The sequence below is a fragment of the Macrobrachium nipponense genome, chromosome 26 (assembly GCF_015104395.2).
Source record: "Macrobrachium nipponense isolate FS-2020 chromosome 26, ASM1510439v2, whole genome shotgun sequence".
Lineage (NCBI taxonomy): Eukaryota > Metazoa > Arthropoda > Malacostraca > Decapoda > Palaemonidae > Macrobrachium > Macrobrachium nipponense.
The window spans coordinates 32,695,319-32,710,531 of record NC_087215.1 but is presented as its reverse complement, the minus strand read 5'-3'; the positions used below and the strand labels follow the sequence as shown (position 1 = coordinate 32,710,531).

Genomic DNA, 15,213 nt, shown 5'->3' with positions numbered 1-15,213 from the left:
ACACACCTACCCACCAACAAATCCTCAGCACCTACCGCCATAGCTCAATGTTAAGGTCAAGGTTGGCGACAGTCCGGACACCGACTCTGTGTGGCCACGACCCGAAAAGACTGCTGCATCTCCTGGCTGGATGGAGGCTATGAGAGGGGCTGCGGATATGGGGTCAAACCATCCCTGTTGACTTGCCACCAGGGAAGATCTGACGGCCAGCGTTCTTGTCTAAAATGTAAGGCTGGCCTTGGCGGCGTTCTTCCCGAAGACCGCCCCACCCACGCTTTCAGGTGCTAGAGCGACCCTCCCTCACACAGCAGCACTGAAAGAAAGGCGAAATGAGCTTCTAATTGGTGGGACGGGGTTAACAAACGTATGTTCTAAGAGTTGTTAGTAACACGATAAAAAAAGTCGATAATCGACTTACCCCCGCACCAGCTGACTGGCCAGGTCGTAACCAAAGATGGCGCAGGCTTCCGGGTGCTGCCAGAACGATCATATCGTGTAAGGCGTGGCCACACGGAGCGTGAGACCTGCACTCATCGTGGGGCGCAGGGGTCGTACAACGTCGCATTGCATCAAGGAACACTGACAGTTGGTAGCCTGTAGTGGAAAGATACATAAGTATCGGAGGAACACTTACAGCCTAAACAGTTGCTCCGCTGGTGCCGGAGCGAGGAAAGTTAGATAAACCAGAGCCCACGCCATAATACGTGTGGTAGTAATATGGTTGGTTGTCCTAGGCTACGCCGAGACAAGAGATAGAATCCAACCAGGTGTGGTGGTGAAATGAAACACGACGGATAACGGCGGAGATGGTATACATATAAAATAAATAAAATTATAGAGAATCATCGTAAACTAGGGTATATCCTTAAAAATAACAAATAAATTATCAAACCTTTCCCCTCCCGTCTACTAGAGAGTGCCCGGGTAAGAAGCAAGCTCCCTCCGTAGCGGGGGGGAGAGATGCAAGGATATAGTAGGAAGCAATCGACCACTATAGTGACCACCCCGACCGCCCGCTGGCGGAGCCAGTAAGCTATAAACCAAAGGTGCCCCGGCCTGCGGCGGAAGGCTCCGTTTCGTTACAGAGAGGGAAGGTGGGGGGGGGGGCTGAGCAACTGGGGAAGGGGGGGGGAGGGTCTCGGCGTAAACACGGCGGGAGAGAGAGAAGGGGGGGGGTGGCTACTCCTCCCCGTCCCAACAACTACCCGCTCGGTGACCCGGTACCCTATGAGTGGTCGCCCATTACCCCCCGCTGGGGGAGAACCCCTGGGCCATCCTCAGAGAGGGAGGGAGGAAGGCAACTGATTGTCATGGCAACCAAGGGGTCCCCCAGACGCCTCCCTATACCTGGTAGGGAGGGAAGGGGAAGGGTAAGGTGCGATGGCAAAACGTGACCGCAAGTAGGCCTAAGCCGCGATAGCAACACAACCGTGGAAGGGCCACGTGAACCAGGCTGTACCAATACATGGGAACATGCACCTAGGCTAGCCTAACACCCTAAATAGAAACTAAATTTACATCGTAACAAAGATGGAAAGACCACTTTCAGAAGAAGAAAAAAAGAAGCCCAGGAGGAGGCAAACTGTTCCGAGGAACAGAAGCCTACTCGGAGCCAGCGATAGACGCCATGAAGAGCAAGAGCCGGGATGCTGGGCTGGACACAGAGCCCTAAATAAATACCAAACTAAGAGAGAAAAGGTAAAAGGGGCTAACCTAGCTAAAACTCGATGTAAAAAACGATAACGTGATATAGTAAGCCATAAGTATAAGAAGTCCAGTATGGAAGACCGGGAATTCTTATGAGGCAGCATGGGCGCCGCCACGAGTCGACCACGGGGAAAAACCGTATATGACCTATTAGAAGGAAAATACTGGTTCCTGGAAGACTAAAAAATACAGTAAAACACTACTTATGAGGCACTTAACTTTAGCCGTTGCGATGGCAGCACGTTCCTGACGGATGATGAGATAAATCCCGAGAAAAGAGCACAAGCAAGAAAATGTACGAACGCTGCGTAATAATAGGATGACCGCTAGGGGCGCTGCTGTCCGTGGCGTCTCTAGTAGTAGTCAAGTAGCGGGTTCCGCATCGCCCACGTGGTATCAGCTCTCTCTTGTGGGACTCTGATTGGGAAGGTCTAATTGGTTGAATGTCTCGTGGTAGTGTTCCCACTCCGCCCCTATTGCAATACCGACACTTCTTTTTAAGAGTGAGCGAGTCAGTTTTTACTGACATTTTCTTAATTTTGTTTTTCTCTGGTAATTTTAGATTAATTTTACTAGAAAGAAGGATATTTAAGGATCCTTTCATAGGCCGACACGAGCTGAGCCCAGAAATAACCTTTTCATTTCACTTATGTAAGGATAACTCCTCTCTCTTACTGAGATGAGAGAATTTTTATGGTAGATGTAGTGTTTATTAATATTTCAAATAATAATAATAATAAACTGTAATTTCAAATGAAAATTTTCCCATCCTCTCTTTCTTTGTAGTTATCCATTTCCCTACCTTCTCTCAACTCCAGAGAAGCTCGGACTTGGGAGGCTGTCAAATATGTCAAGTAATGTGACAGGGGAGGGGAGCAGTGCCATATAATGGTTAAAGACTTTAATGGTTTTTATGCAATTTCTCTCTCTCTATTACTGAGAGATGAGATCATTTTTATGGCACATGTATATAATAAAGTTTATTATTAATATTTTCCCAAGAATAATATAATATGTATAATAATAATACTGAACTAAACTGTTAATTACAAAACATTCATATGTGAGTATTTTTAAATACAATAATCTTTCCATTTCACTTTTAAATACCGTAAGGACAACTCTCTCTCTCTCTCTCTCTCTCTCCTCTCTCTCTCTCTCTCTCTCTCGCTACTCCACAAGATACGTATGTTATAGTGGTAACTCTTGGCTGCAAGTGTTAGAAGTACATATGTATGTACGTATGCACCTTTAAGGATACTAATGTTTAAGATTACTTTGAAATTATATCAATACAGTCTCTAAGATTAATACAGTAATATGATAATAATTTAAGGGGGCCGGCCGGCTAATGCCATTCTTTAAGGGGACAGTACTTTTGATATTCATACCACTTAATAGGTGACTTGGGACATCTCCAAACCGCATATGATTTTTGCCTCTGACCTTCGGTTTTGTGATGCCAGGGCGATTTATCCCGAAAAATAACCATTTTCAAATTCTATCTCTCCCTTGATATTTAATATTAAGACCTGGGATTACTACCATATATAGACCTGATGTAGACCTCCAATCAAATGAGGAGTTTTTTTTTTTCTAAAAGTCCTTTTTGCTAGATATGAATTTTTCATTATGTTAAAAAAAAATCCAAACCCTATAAATTAGGAAAAACAAAATTGATAAAAAGACGAAAACAAAAATTGGAAAAAAGGGCTTCATTTGATGTTCTATAAATCTTTCTGATTTATATACCAATTCCAATGTTATAAGCTTTAAAAAACTAAGTGAGAAGATAGATTTTGAAGGTCAATAGTAACTATATTTTTGAGATACGGGGCGTTCAAAGTTTTCTTCGTATTTTTTATAACGACAATGTTAATAAATATGGTTAATTATGAATGTAGATTTCTTTTTGTGCATTAATAAACCAAAACTATTTTATTTATCATAATTTAATCATAAATTATGATTCCTTTGCGTCAGGCAAGACGGGGCACTCCTTCCTACGTAACTCTCTCTCTCACCCTTCACTAACTCGGCTTATTACAGCGAATTTTTCTTCTTCTGTATGTTCCTAGATGTTTTTCTAGTATTTTCCGTTTGGCATGATGAAATTCTGCAAAACAAAATAAACAACTTAAACGCAAGAGAATGTCAAGAGGTGAAATTCAAAGTTGTACTCACTTTTTACAAAGACAAATGGTTAGTAAATCATGATTATTATGAATTTCATATTCCATTTTGGGTATTAATAAACCAAAACTATGTTATTTATCATAAATTAAGATCCCTTTGCTCAAAGATAGTAGCCTGGGGGACAGTGTGACGTGTACTTCAGGCAAGAGGGGGGCGTTTACTTACTACGCAACCCTCCCTCTCTCTCTCTTCACTAACTATGGCTAATATCGCATATATTATGATATCTGTAATCATATTAGAGCGAATTTTCTTTGTCTTTATGTTTAGCGAATGTTTTCCTTGTCTTTCCTCATTGGCAATGATGAAATTCTTGCCGAAACATAGATAAGCATATGTAAAAAGCAAGCGAATGTCAGAGGTGAACTCGAACGTGTAGACTACTTGAAGTCTGTGCTCGCACTGAACTGATCATGGTTGAACTTGATACTCCCCTCTGCGACCCACGGAATCTCTACAGATGCCATTTCTCACAATTTCTTTGACAATAATTATCAAAAATTTACGATAACAGAAGAAATATTTGCATTTTCTTGTACGGATGAATGTTTTAGGCTTATTGAGTTATGTTTATAATTACCCTGTAACTACGAAAGTAAGAAGGGAATTTTGACAAAAAAATATTTTGTTTTTTATACGTATTCTCAATTGCCATATGAAGCTCCATGAATTTTTTCATGGCTTTGCATTTTTTGCCCTATACCCCCATATTTAGGGGTTCTGGCCAGCCCTCTTAAGGTAAATTTGATGTAGGATGTTACATAAGGTATACATTTGGTGTTTCCATTCCTTCTTTTATATATATATATATCTCTCTCTCTCTCTCTCTCTCTGTTATTGTCTGTTCATATATTTCTAATGGTAAAATCTTTCAGATGATTTTGAAATGATATTAATAATACCAATTCAATGGTATATTTGATGTACGATGATACTTTAAGTATATATTTGGTATTTGACTTTCAAGATAGGCAGATAGTATAAGCATTTTTAGAGGGGAGTTCGAGCTATTCTTGTGGGTGTCTAGTACCCATCCCCCACGAGTATGGGGGAAAACTGCATTTTCTTTAACCCTTAAACGCCGAATGGACGTATTAAACGTCGAGTCAAAATGTCTCCCGTATGCCGAATGGACGTACCATACGTCGACTCAAAAAAGTTTGTTTAAAAATTCGCGGAAAAATACTTATAGGCCTACCAGCCGAAAACTTTTGAATCACGCGCCTTGGGGGATGCTGGAAGTTCACGGATCAAGGCGTTGTTTTGTTTACAGTCATTACGCAGGCGTGCAAGCGCGAATTTCTTTCTTATCGCACTAAAAAGTATCAGTGACACATCTCAAAAATTATTTCGTCACTTTGACATAATTTTTGCACCGTTTTAAATTATCCGTTACATGAAGTATTATATATGAAAATGTGCGCAATTTCATTTAGAATACAACAAAAAAAATACTCATGATTGTAGCTTTTATCAGTTTGAAATATTTCCATATAAATAACGCATAAGTGCCAAAATTTCAACCTTCGGTCAAACTTTGACTCTACCGAATGGTCAAAAAACGCTGATATTGTAGTATATTCAACTATTTACCTAATTTTGCAACAAATTGGAAGTCTTTAGCACAATATTTCGATTTATGGAGAATTTATGAAAAAAAAAAAATTTCCTTACGTCCGCGCGGTAACTCTTCCGAAAAAAATCATACATGTGATTGTGGTAATGTTTGCACCATTTTAAAATTAGCCGTTACATAAAGTTTTATATATGGAAATGTGCGCAATTTCATGCACAATACAACTAAAAACAACCATGGGTGTAGCTTTTATCAGTTTTGAAATATTTTCATATAAAAAATGATAAGTGACAAATTTTCAACCTTCGGTCAATTTTTGACTCTACTGAAATGGTCGAAAACGCAATTGTAAGCTAAAACTCTTATATTTTTAGTAATATTCAATCATTTACCTTCAGTTTTGCAACAAATTGGAAGTCTCTAGCACAATATTTCGATTTATGGTGAATTTATGAAAAAAACTTTCCTTCCCCCCCTCCGCGCGCGGATTCTCCGCATAAATCTCCGAATTGCGTACATCGCATTCTCGGAAAGATTTGCTCCGTTTCATATTAGGCATTTCATAGAGTTTATATATGAAATGTGCGCAATTTCATGTAGAATAAAAGGAAAAATATGTTTGGAGGTTGTAGCTTTTCTAATTTCCGAAATAATTGCATATTAAAAAATAAAAAATATAAAAAAAATTTCGACATTTGGTCAACTTCAACTCGTCCGAAATGGTAGAAAACTGCAATTGTAAGCTAAAACTCTTACAGTATCGCAATATTCCATCATTTAACTTCATCTTGAAACAAATTCGAAGTCTCTATAACAATATTTAGATTTATGGTGAATTTAAAAAAAATATATTTTTTTACGTCCACGCGTTACGAATTCATGCATCATTTTGTGATAATATTTTCTCTGTGTTGCTTTTATCGTTTTACAATGTGTTATATACCAAAAAGATCGCAATTTAGTTTACATTACAACGAAAAAAAAGTAACTTGTTACATTTAACTGTTTTGCACACAGTGCGATTTGAATACAATTATATATGAAATTTTGTTTTTGCGCTATCATATATCGCATTATTTATATATGATAATGATAATGTTTATCATTTCTGATGGTAGCATACTAAACTTCAGGCAATGACAAAAAAAGGAGCCAAAAATGAACTCTTAACCTTCAAAACTAAGCGCGCTGTGATTTTTTGAAAAAATTATTTTTTTCGCTTCCGTGCTCACTCCAAACCGGCCCCGGCATTCGGGAGAGGTTTTGATTTTTACCGCTTCGGCGTTTAAGGGTTAATGAATTGATCTTATTAAGCTTAATACAGTATTACCGTAATCAATATTAATATCTGAAATTATTAAATAATTTTGTATCATAAAAATGTATTGTTCCTACACAATATACAAACCCTTGGTCATTTACATAGGAATTGCTAATGGTGAAGCAGGAACACGGCCGTTAACACTCTTGAACAAGGTAGTTAGGCATTAATTATCATCCAATGGGCAGAGAGACCCGCTTGCATGCAGATGTGTTTTCGTGAGTTTTTTCCTGATTGTTGGTAAACTAGATTCCCCCGGTGGGATCTTTTCTTTTGTAACTTTTTTTCATATATTTCATATATACACTTCCTCACACCTTCTGCTTGTGAGGGTGCGACAGTATATATCTTTTATAATTATTTTTGGGTGTTGTTCTTGCTGCTTGTGCTGTTGGAGGATTTCCTGGAGGAAACTTTGGAGCGAGGTTGCCAAGTGTCGTCGGAGTTGTTCGCTTCTGATGGCGTCGTTTTTAGCCTCCCCTTCGTTTTTGTTTCTCTTTCCTGGTAATCTTTCCTTAGTGTTTGCTCCTTCGGGATGGTTCTCTGCTTTGCCCTCTTCACTCACTTCTCAGGCAAAATGGTGGGAGGGATGGGGATGGGGGAGGGCAACGTAGGCACAGCAGTAGATGACTGAATTGTTATTGTTAGTTTTCCTTTCCTTTAGGATTTTCAACTTTGGCACTCCTGTCTGATGTGGCACTGCCTTGTTGTGCCTGTAGTCTACCTCCTCCTGCCTTGCCTCCTGTCTTTGTTGCTCCTGTTTCCCTGGTGCCCAGTCACAGGGCAGCTCCTGCTGTGCCTCCTGCCCCAGATAGTTGGTCAGGCTGCTCCTGTATGTTCTCCTGCCACCGCTGCTCTGGTCACTCTTGTTACAACTCCTGTAGTAGATGTTGGAGAGGAGTTTGAGGAGGAATTCTTGCGTTATGAAAACCTTCTTCAAACTTATCCTCGCCTGTATCTTCTGCTGCCTTCTCCCCTTCTTCCAAGGCTCATCGGTCGAGGAAGAATAAGGCTCCTCCCCCTCCCCCCAAGAAGTTACTTTATGTTCTAAGGAGCTGCCCAACGCAGAAACAGAGGAATTTATTTCTGGTGATAAAAATTCATTTCTTGATACAATGTGGTTCGGATCCCACAATAAGCTGTAGGTCCCGTTGCTAGGTAACCAATTGGTTCCTAGTCACGTAAAAATATCTAATCCTTCGGGCCAGCCCTAGGAGAGCTGTTAATCAGCTCACCCGCAATGTCTTGTGTTTTCGGGGGCCATCGGACACACTGACTTTGGTTTGCGCTCCCGCAGCCAGTTATTTGAAGTCCACTTCTAAGACTGGTACTGTGTCTGGGTCTCAGGCACAGCGGTAGGTGACTGAATTGTCATTGTTGGTTTTCCTTTCCTTTCAGATTTTCAACTTTGGCACTCCTGTTTGATGTGGCACTGCCTTGTTGTGCCTGTAGTCTACCTGCTCCTGCTTTGCCTCCTGTCTTCGTTGCTCCTGTTCCCCTGGTGCCCAGTCACAGGGCAGCTCCTGCTGTGCCTCTTGCCCCAGCTGCCCTGATTGCTCCTGTTGCTGTTACTGATGTTCCTGTATTTATTGTTGGTCGGGCTGCTCCTGTATGTTCTCCTGTCACAGCTGCTCTGGTCACTCCTGTTGTGACACCTGTTGTAGATGTTGGAGAGGATTTTGAGGAGGAAGTCCTGTGAGATGAATACCTTCTTCAAACTTATCCTTGCCTATATCTTCTGCTGCCTTCTCCCCTTCTTCTTCAAAGGCTCATCGGTCGAGGAAGAATAAGGGCCCCCCCCCTCCCCCCAAGAAGTTACTTATATGTCCTAAGGAGCTGCCTCCTTTGGAGGAAGTAGTGGATTCTCTTGTCAGCTCTTCCCAGCCTTCGGGCTCGGGAACCGAATTGCATACCTGGAGGGTCTTGTGTTTTCGCGGGGCCATCGGGCTAAAAGACTTCGGTTTGCGCTCTCGCAGCCAGTTATTTGAAGTCTGCTATAAGCAGACTGGTACTTTGTCTTGGTCTCAGCCTAGCTGAGGCCTCTGAGTGCTCGATTTTCTATGGAGTTTCAAGCATCTTGAACTAGTGTCAGAGAGACCTCTCACCGTCCTGGTTCAAGCACAGGGCGAGAGAAAGAGCCAGGACATGCAAGTGTCCCGGCTCTCCCTGCCAGTACTTTGCCAGGGCCCGGTCTAGTGCTTCAGTCTCTGAATGAGCACTTTGTGCCTCGGTCTCAGCCAAGCACCTGGAGAAGTAGCGAGGAGATTCCCTTAAGAAGTCCCACCAGAGTGCTAAGGTACTGCTTCTCTTCGGGGAGGCAGGGTCCTCTCTTGACTCCTCCTGCTTGTAGGGGGAATCTGATTTGCATTCTCTTCTGGAGTCTCATGTTTCGAGAGTCTCGAGGGCTGTGCTCGCCCTCTGACGGAGCCCTTGGTGTCTCGATCTTGACCAAACACCTTGAGAAGCAGTGAGAGAATTCCCCTAAGAAGTCCTACTGGACTGCCTCTCTTAGGGAGGCATGATTCTCTCATTGGCTCTTTCTGATCGTAGGGCGGGAACCGATTCGCATTCCCCTTTGGAGTCTTGCATTTTGGGAGTCTTGAGGCCGCAACCTCTTCAAGCCGTGCTCTCTGTCCCAGTTTAGAAGTCTGCAACTAAGACTGGCGCTGTGCCCGTCTCGGTTTCTTAGGAAGCCAAGAGGAGACCGTTTTATGAGATTCAGGAGTCCCGCAGAGCCCTTCAATTCCTTAGAATTTCTGCTGCTCTTTACCAATCTCGGGTCTCATGCTGTTTCTTGTTGCCGGGAAGGTATCCCTCTTGCAACAAGAGACTACAAACCTGGAGGACGCCACTATTGTTTCCCTCCTGGCAGTCCCTTTTGAGATTTCATCCTTATCCAGCACCAGTCAGCAACCTGTGGGCAATTCTGGTGCTAAGAATAGGCACATTCCTCTAATTCAGATCATCAGTTTGTAAGTCTCAAGGTCGTCTTGACCCTTAAGTTTGAACTTTCATTCCAAACTGCCTCTCTCTCTTGTGGAGTGATGGATGCCGCAGCAGTCAGGGAATGTGCCAAGGCATTTGCTTTGTCTCAGACTGCAAAGGACAGTTGTGAAATAGCAGCCTTCGTTCTCTTCTGAGAAAGTGCACATACGTATTTCTCTTTCAACCTAATTTCTAATTGGGAAGAAGGAAGAACATAGAAGAATTCTTGTGCAGGCGTTATCCTACTGCTGGTACTTGAAAGATGAGGTGTCTGTTGAGTCTAGACTCAGAATAAGCACCTGCTTCCTTCCAGGTCTCAGCCTTCTTCCATAGAACTTCCTCCTCTCCTGTGTTTTCATTTCGGGAACATCCAATTTGGCTAAGAGCTAGTCGTCTTCGGTATCCTGTTGTCGCCATAGAAACCTCCCTCCAGGACAGTTTCACCTTTGCTCTCTTCATTAGAGAATGAAGGTGGTCTGCTTCCAGTTCTTAATTCTTTTTCCCCTCTTTGAATGACAAGGAATTAGGCTGGTGTTTGATCAACAGGAGCCTTTGAATATATTTGTGTATTCTCCTCACAACATGCCTAGTTATCAGATGCACTGACCAAGGAATAGATATAGTATACCTGTAGGACCATTGTCTTCAGGTGTGTGACCGAAACAATAAGTACCTCCTCATCAATATCCTGAAGCTCAAGGCATCCTTTCGGGCCCCCAGAGAGTTGCAGGATTTGAGCCGAGGGTAACTACACTAATGACGATCCTCTCTGTCAGGCCATCACAGAGACCTAAGGTCTCTGGGCAGCATTTGACTTTTGTTTATAGTTCCTGTCTTGTGCTCTGCACATGCCTTTTCGAGAGTCTTCAGACAGAGATATGTCTCAATAGACTTCTTATCATCTTTCTGTTTACCCCAGTACAACAGAAGTCTGTAGGTCTTCTGCCCTATCGCACCTGACCCATGGGCCACGGTGATGACTCAGAATTACTTTTTCAGACAAACTCAACAGTTTTTCATCTCTAAATTATTGACAGAAGACTTCATCTGTCACCTGACCTGCCAACATGAGGAGTTCCTCCCTGAAACTAACCTTTGGTGTCAGTGACACAAGAGCCTTTCCTCAGGCAGTACAGTCTCCGTGTCTTCACGGCTGAAGGACTATCCAGCTTTCCTTGCAAGCATAGGCTATTTTGCCAAACAGCAACGGAAGTAGCTAGGATACTCTTTCTGTTCTTTGTAGAATTCCATGGATTGGAGCCGTTTTTCCTGGTTGGTGTCATTGACGGGACTTTTTCTCTGGTCAGAATCGCGAGTTACTTCACTGTGTGAAAGACGTAGGTCCATATTCGCCCTAGTCATTCACATAAAGTATTACATATTGTTTCTCCTCAGTCGAAGATTTAACTGCTCTTGAGAAATGTCTATCTGTCTTGACATCACAGATGGCACTGACTCTTGCTTAGGGTGCACACGCCATTGCGAGAATCATCACATCACAGTTTTGTTTTTCAAGATCGCATCTCATCTCTCTCGGCATAGGCGAAGAGGATAGACGATTGGCACAGTCTTTTTCAATATCACCTTTCAAAAGGCTGGTATTAATGTCTCGACTCCTCTCGAATATTGTAATAAACTCCAAATCATTTGGAATCTGTTGACAGGTTCAAATTCTTCATGATACCCTCCACCTTAGACCTTGTAATTTATGATCCAGATTAATCATTACATTGTCGTGTTGCTGTACCTTCGGAAGACTCGACATCCTTGACATGGAAGTCAACAACCTTTCTCCAATACTGACTTGCCAAGGGAGAAGTGTCTAAGGACATGTCTCTCTCCTAGTTTTGCAAGATAGAGAGAAGATTTTCTTAAGTTGGGGTCGACGTCTCCCGTAAAGGTTCTCTGAAGCTGCCGTCGACGTCTCCTGTGTGCCTTCCTTGAGAGCTCATTGTGTCAGTGGCTTAGTCCTTTCACATTCCAAAGAATATTTTGTACTGGAAGATAGATGGGGTCTCATTAGGACCACATTTATATCTTACTTCCTTTGGATATTTGCCCATAAGTCCTTGGAAACATTTTTCCTTGGACCTGTGGTGGATGCTTAATAAGATGTGTTTTCTTACCCGGCTCCTTTAAGAGGACAAGTTGCATCCTGTCTAAGGTGTGCAGTTCTAGAGGTAGAAGGATTTGAGTGACTGGCCTATCCTCCTCCTCCTCCTCCTTCCTCGTTCTTCTACTTCTCTTCCTTTGGGCTGAGAATAGGAGTCTAACCTACACTTGCTGGACTGGTGTTCGATGCAGTAAGTCACCACTTCAAGCTTCCTTTCTATTATTCTTGTTAGAATCATAGAAGCAATCCTGCTCCTTTCTCTAGCAAGGGGAGGAAGGAGACTGGCAATAAGGGAGACTTTTTTCGGATCTGCTTAATGCCTTCAACTCTTTATATTCTTCCCAGCCTTTTTTCTTATGAGATACGATTCCTCACTCACTCGAAAAGGTCCAGAAGTCTGACTCTTGATCTTGCAGTTCTAATACTAGTCCGATCAATTTATCAGAGGCAGGGCACTCCTCCTCACTCTTTCAACCAGGAGGAATAGCCCAGGTGTGCAGAACTCCAGTCACTTCAAGAGACTCACTTAGATTCCTCCCTCCAACTAGTGAGTCTTCCTAATGTAAAGGATGAGGATTTGTATATTGTGTAGGAACAAATCAGAATTTTTAAAAGTAAATTGCATTTTTCCTAACTATAAAAACCCGAGGTCCTTTACACATTAGGCCCACCTTATGGGGGATTAATGAATTGGTTTCATTTGATAACATTCACAAGGGTTGCTTTTGTGTGAGAGAGAGAGAGAGAGAGAGAGAGAGAGAGAGAGAGAGAGAGAGAGAGAGGGGGGCGGGTTGTTTTAACTGTTGCCTTGTTGGGTTGTTTGCGTTCGTCGGAAGCGATAGGAAGGGTTTTGAATGTTTTGCGTATTTATTATATTGGATCTATATGTTTATTATTATTGTTAAGAGAGTATGGAGAAAGAGTGTGTGTGTGTTTTTATTTTTATTTATTTTTTTTTTGAGAGAGAGATAGAGGGAGAGCTTGAGAGAGAGAGGGTGTGAATGATGAATGGGTGGTTGACGAGTGAACTGCTTGTTTGGCGGGCGTGTTGGCTCATTGAGTGGCTCAGTCAGAAGCAGGCAGTCAAAGAAGGCATTCGGAGTGAGACGTAGTCAGTCAGTGCAGTTGTCTGTTTCACATAAGTTTTGAGTAATCGAGTTCTGTCGTGCTTGTGTCCGTCTGTGGTTGTTGAGTTGGTGAGCAATTTGTTGTGTCTGATGTTTGTGAATTGGTGTGTAGTCTTGGTGCTTGTTTGGCTTCTTTTTTTTTTGTGTTGGATGAGCGGTTTGTGGTGACAGTGTTGGTGTTGTTGAGTTTGTTGGTGTGGCACTTTGGATTGCTTCTGGAGTTTTTTTTCGATGGCCATACCACGTTGAAAGTACAGCTTCTTGCCCTGACTGTGTCAAGTTTCCTGGTGAGTACATGTTTTTGAGTTTTTTTTTTTTGCCTTGCTGAACCAGGTGTCCTGATGATAATTAAATCATTTTAAAGGGAAAGTGTGGCGGGGGGGGAGGGGGTGGGAGGGAATTTGTCATCCAGGATCAATTAATGTAAATGTGGGTAGGTCTTGCTTAGCTTGTGATTCTGCCACAACCTCATGCCACCCCTCAATATGAAACCTAGGCCAAAAGGCAAAGTGGAATGTTTACATCCAGGCAGGCGGGTCTCCCCCGCCTGCCAGACGGTAGTTAGTGCCTAACCACCTTGTTCAAAAGTTATAATGGCTGTGTTTCAGCTTCACACTAAGCAATTTCTAATGTAAAAGACCTCAGGTTTGTATATAGGAAAAATACAATTTATGTTTAAAAACTGTGATTTTAGTCAAGAATGTAACCTCAAAATACAGTAATTAGTGAATGTTTATCGAAAGAAAAGGCCACACATTTCCGAATTTTTCACGAATAATTTATAGAGGCTCAACAGAAAAAATCTGCGAATAGGTGAGTCCGCAAATCTTGAGAAAGCGAAAATGGGGGTTCACTGAAGTAGTAGTACTATACAGGGTGTTTGATCTACAGTATTTTGTGGTAAGGCAGATTTTTAATGCTGTTTAAGAATATTCATATGACAGGAGATTTTATACTTGGGCTTTCATAAGCTTGATTTATATACTTTAACATCCCTATTTAAGAATCAGTAAGCTTGTTTTTAGTTCTTGTAAACTTTTTAGAATTTTCATCATTGGTACTTGTATTATAGGGTGATCTCAAGTTTTACGTCAATGGAGAATGCCAAGGTGTTGCTGCAGGGAATTTGCCCCAGATCTTGTATGCTGTGGTAGATATGTATGGAAAGTGTGCACAAGTAACACTCACAGCACCATCAACTCCAGATTCAAGTGAGTACAGCACTTATTTCTTAAGCTTAATAATCCTTTTAATTTTTAGAGCACTTCATTATGGAATTTGAATACAGAATGTCTCCAAATCACAACCTATTCAACTAAACCCATCAGGTTCTACAACCAAAATGACATAAGAACTGAAAAGAAAAAATTAAAATGTCCATGAAGCATAAGTTATGTTCTTAGGGCTAACTGATAATCACAAATGTGCACACATTCGTATTGAACAAGTTCAGAAATACCTCTTAACTTTTGCAAGTTCAAATAAAAGCATCCCACTGTGAAAAGTAAAGTAAATCAGAGTAAATTTTAAGCAAAAATTATGAGAATGCAAAGTGTTTCCTTGTTTACTTTAATTTAAATGTTTTTGTGTATAATGAAGTTTATGCTGAAAAGTGAATGTACTAATGTTATAAGAAATGGATATCCTTGTAGGGGGTAATCCTTACAGTATGGTTTGTATGGCATATTGTGGTCAGTCTTCATTATCAGTATTATTATGTTTTTAGTGTTTACTTTGTCTGGGTTAGACATGAAATGAGTTCTCACCATTGTCATTTATCTTGGGCATTTATGTCTGAAATCTACCTACACCCTTTACCTATGGTTCTCTTTGTCTTTGTGATTATCCTTATCCTATTTCTTCCATAACTGTTTGAATTAATTACTTATCACTCAATATCAGATTGTTCAAACAATCTTAATTTTTGAGATTTCAGTTAGGTTAGTAGTAAAAGGTCCGTGCCATGCCCCTTTTGCCCCAGTGGCATTGCTTTCTGCTGCTGTTTTATTTTAATTAGTTTTTTATTTGTTAATTGTTCATTGGCTAAACTGTTAATTTTCTTTATTATTATCTATCATTGTCTTTTCACTCACAGTAGATAAAGATATGACATGCCTCTTTCCAGATACGCTTGATGAAGATTCCATCAGCGAAGTGTCATCGATGAGGGATTCCAATATTTTAGATT

At 41.4% G+C, this 15,213-nt stretch overlaps 1 protein-coding gene across 1 annotated transcript in view; it reads left to right on the top strand.

Moving 5' to 3' along the window:
* The window catches only part of LOC135200161 (neuralized-like protein 4), a 304,677-nt gene that overhangs the window by 78,415 nt on the left and 211,049 nt on the right, over window positions 1–15,213 (top strand). The window contains exons 4-5 of the mRNA XM_064228519.1: window positions 14,098–14,236; window positions 15,151–15,213. The exon at window positions 15,151–15,213 is cut by the window's right edge and continues 698 nt beyond it. Of these exons, the coding sequence (XP_064084589.1) occupies window positions 14,098–14,236; window positions 15,151–15,213 (202 nt within the window). The remainder of the gene's footprint in view (window positions 1–14,097; window positions 14,237–15,150) is intronic.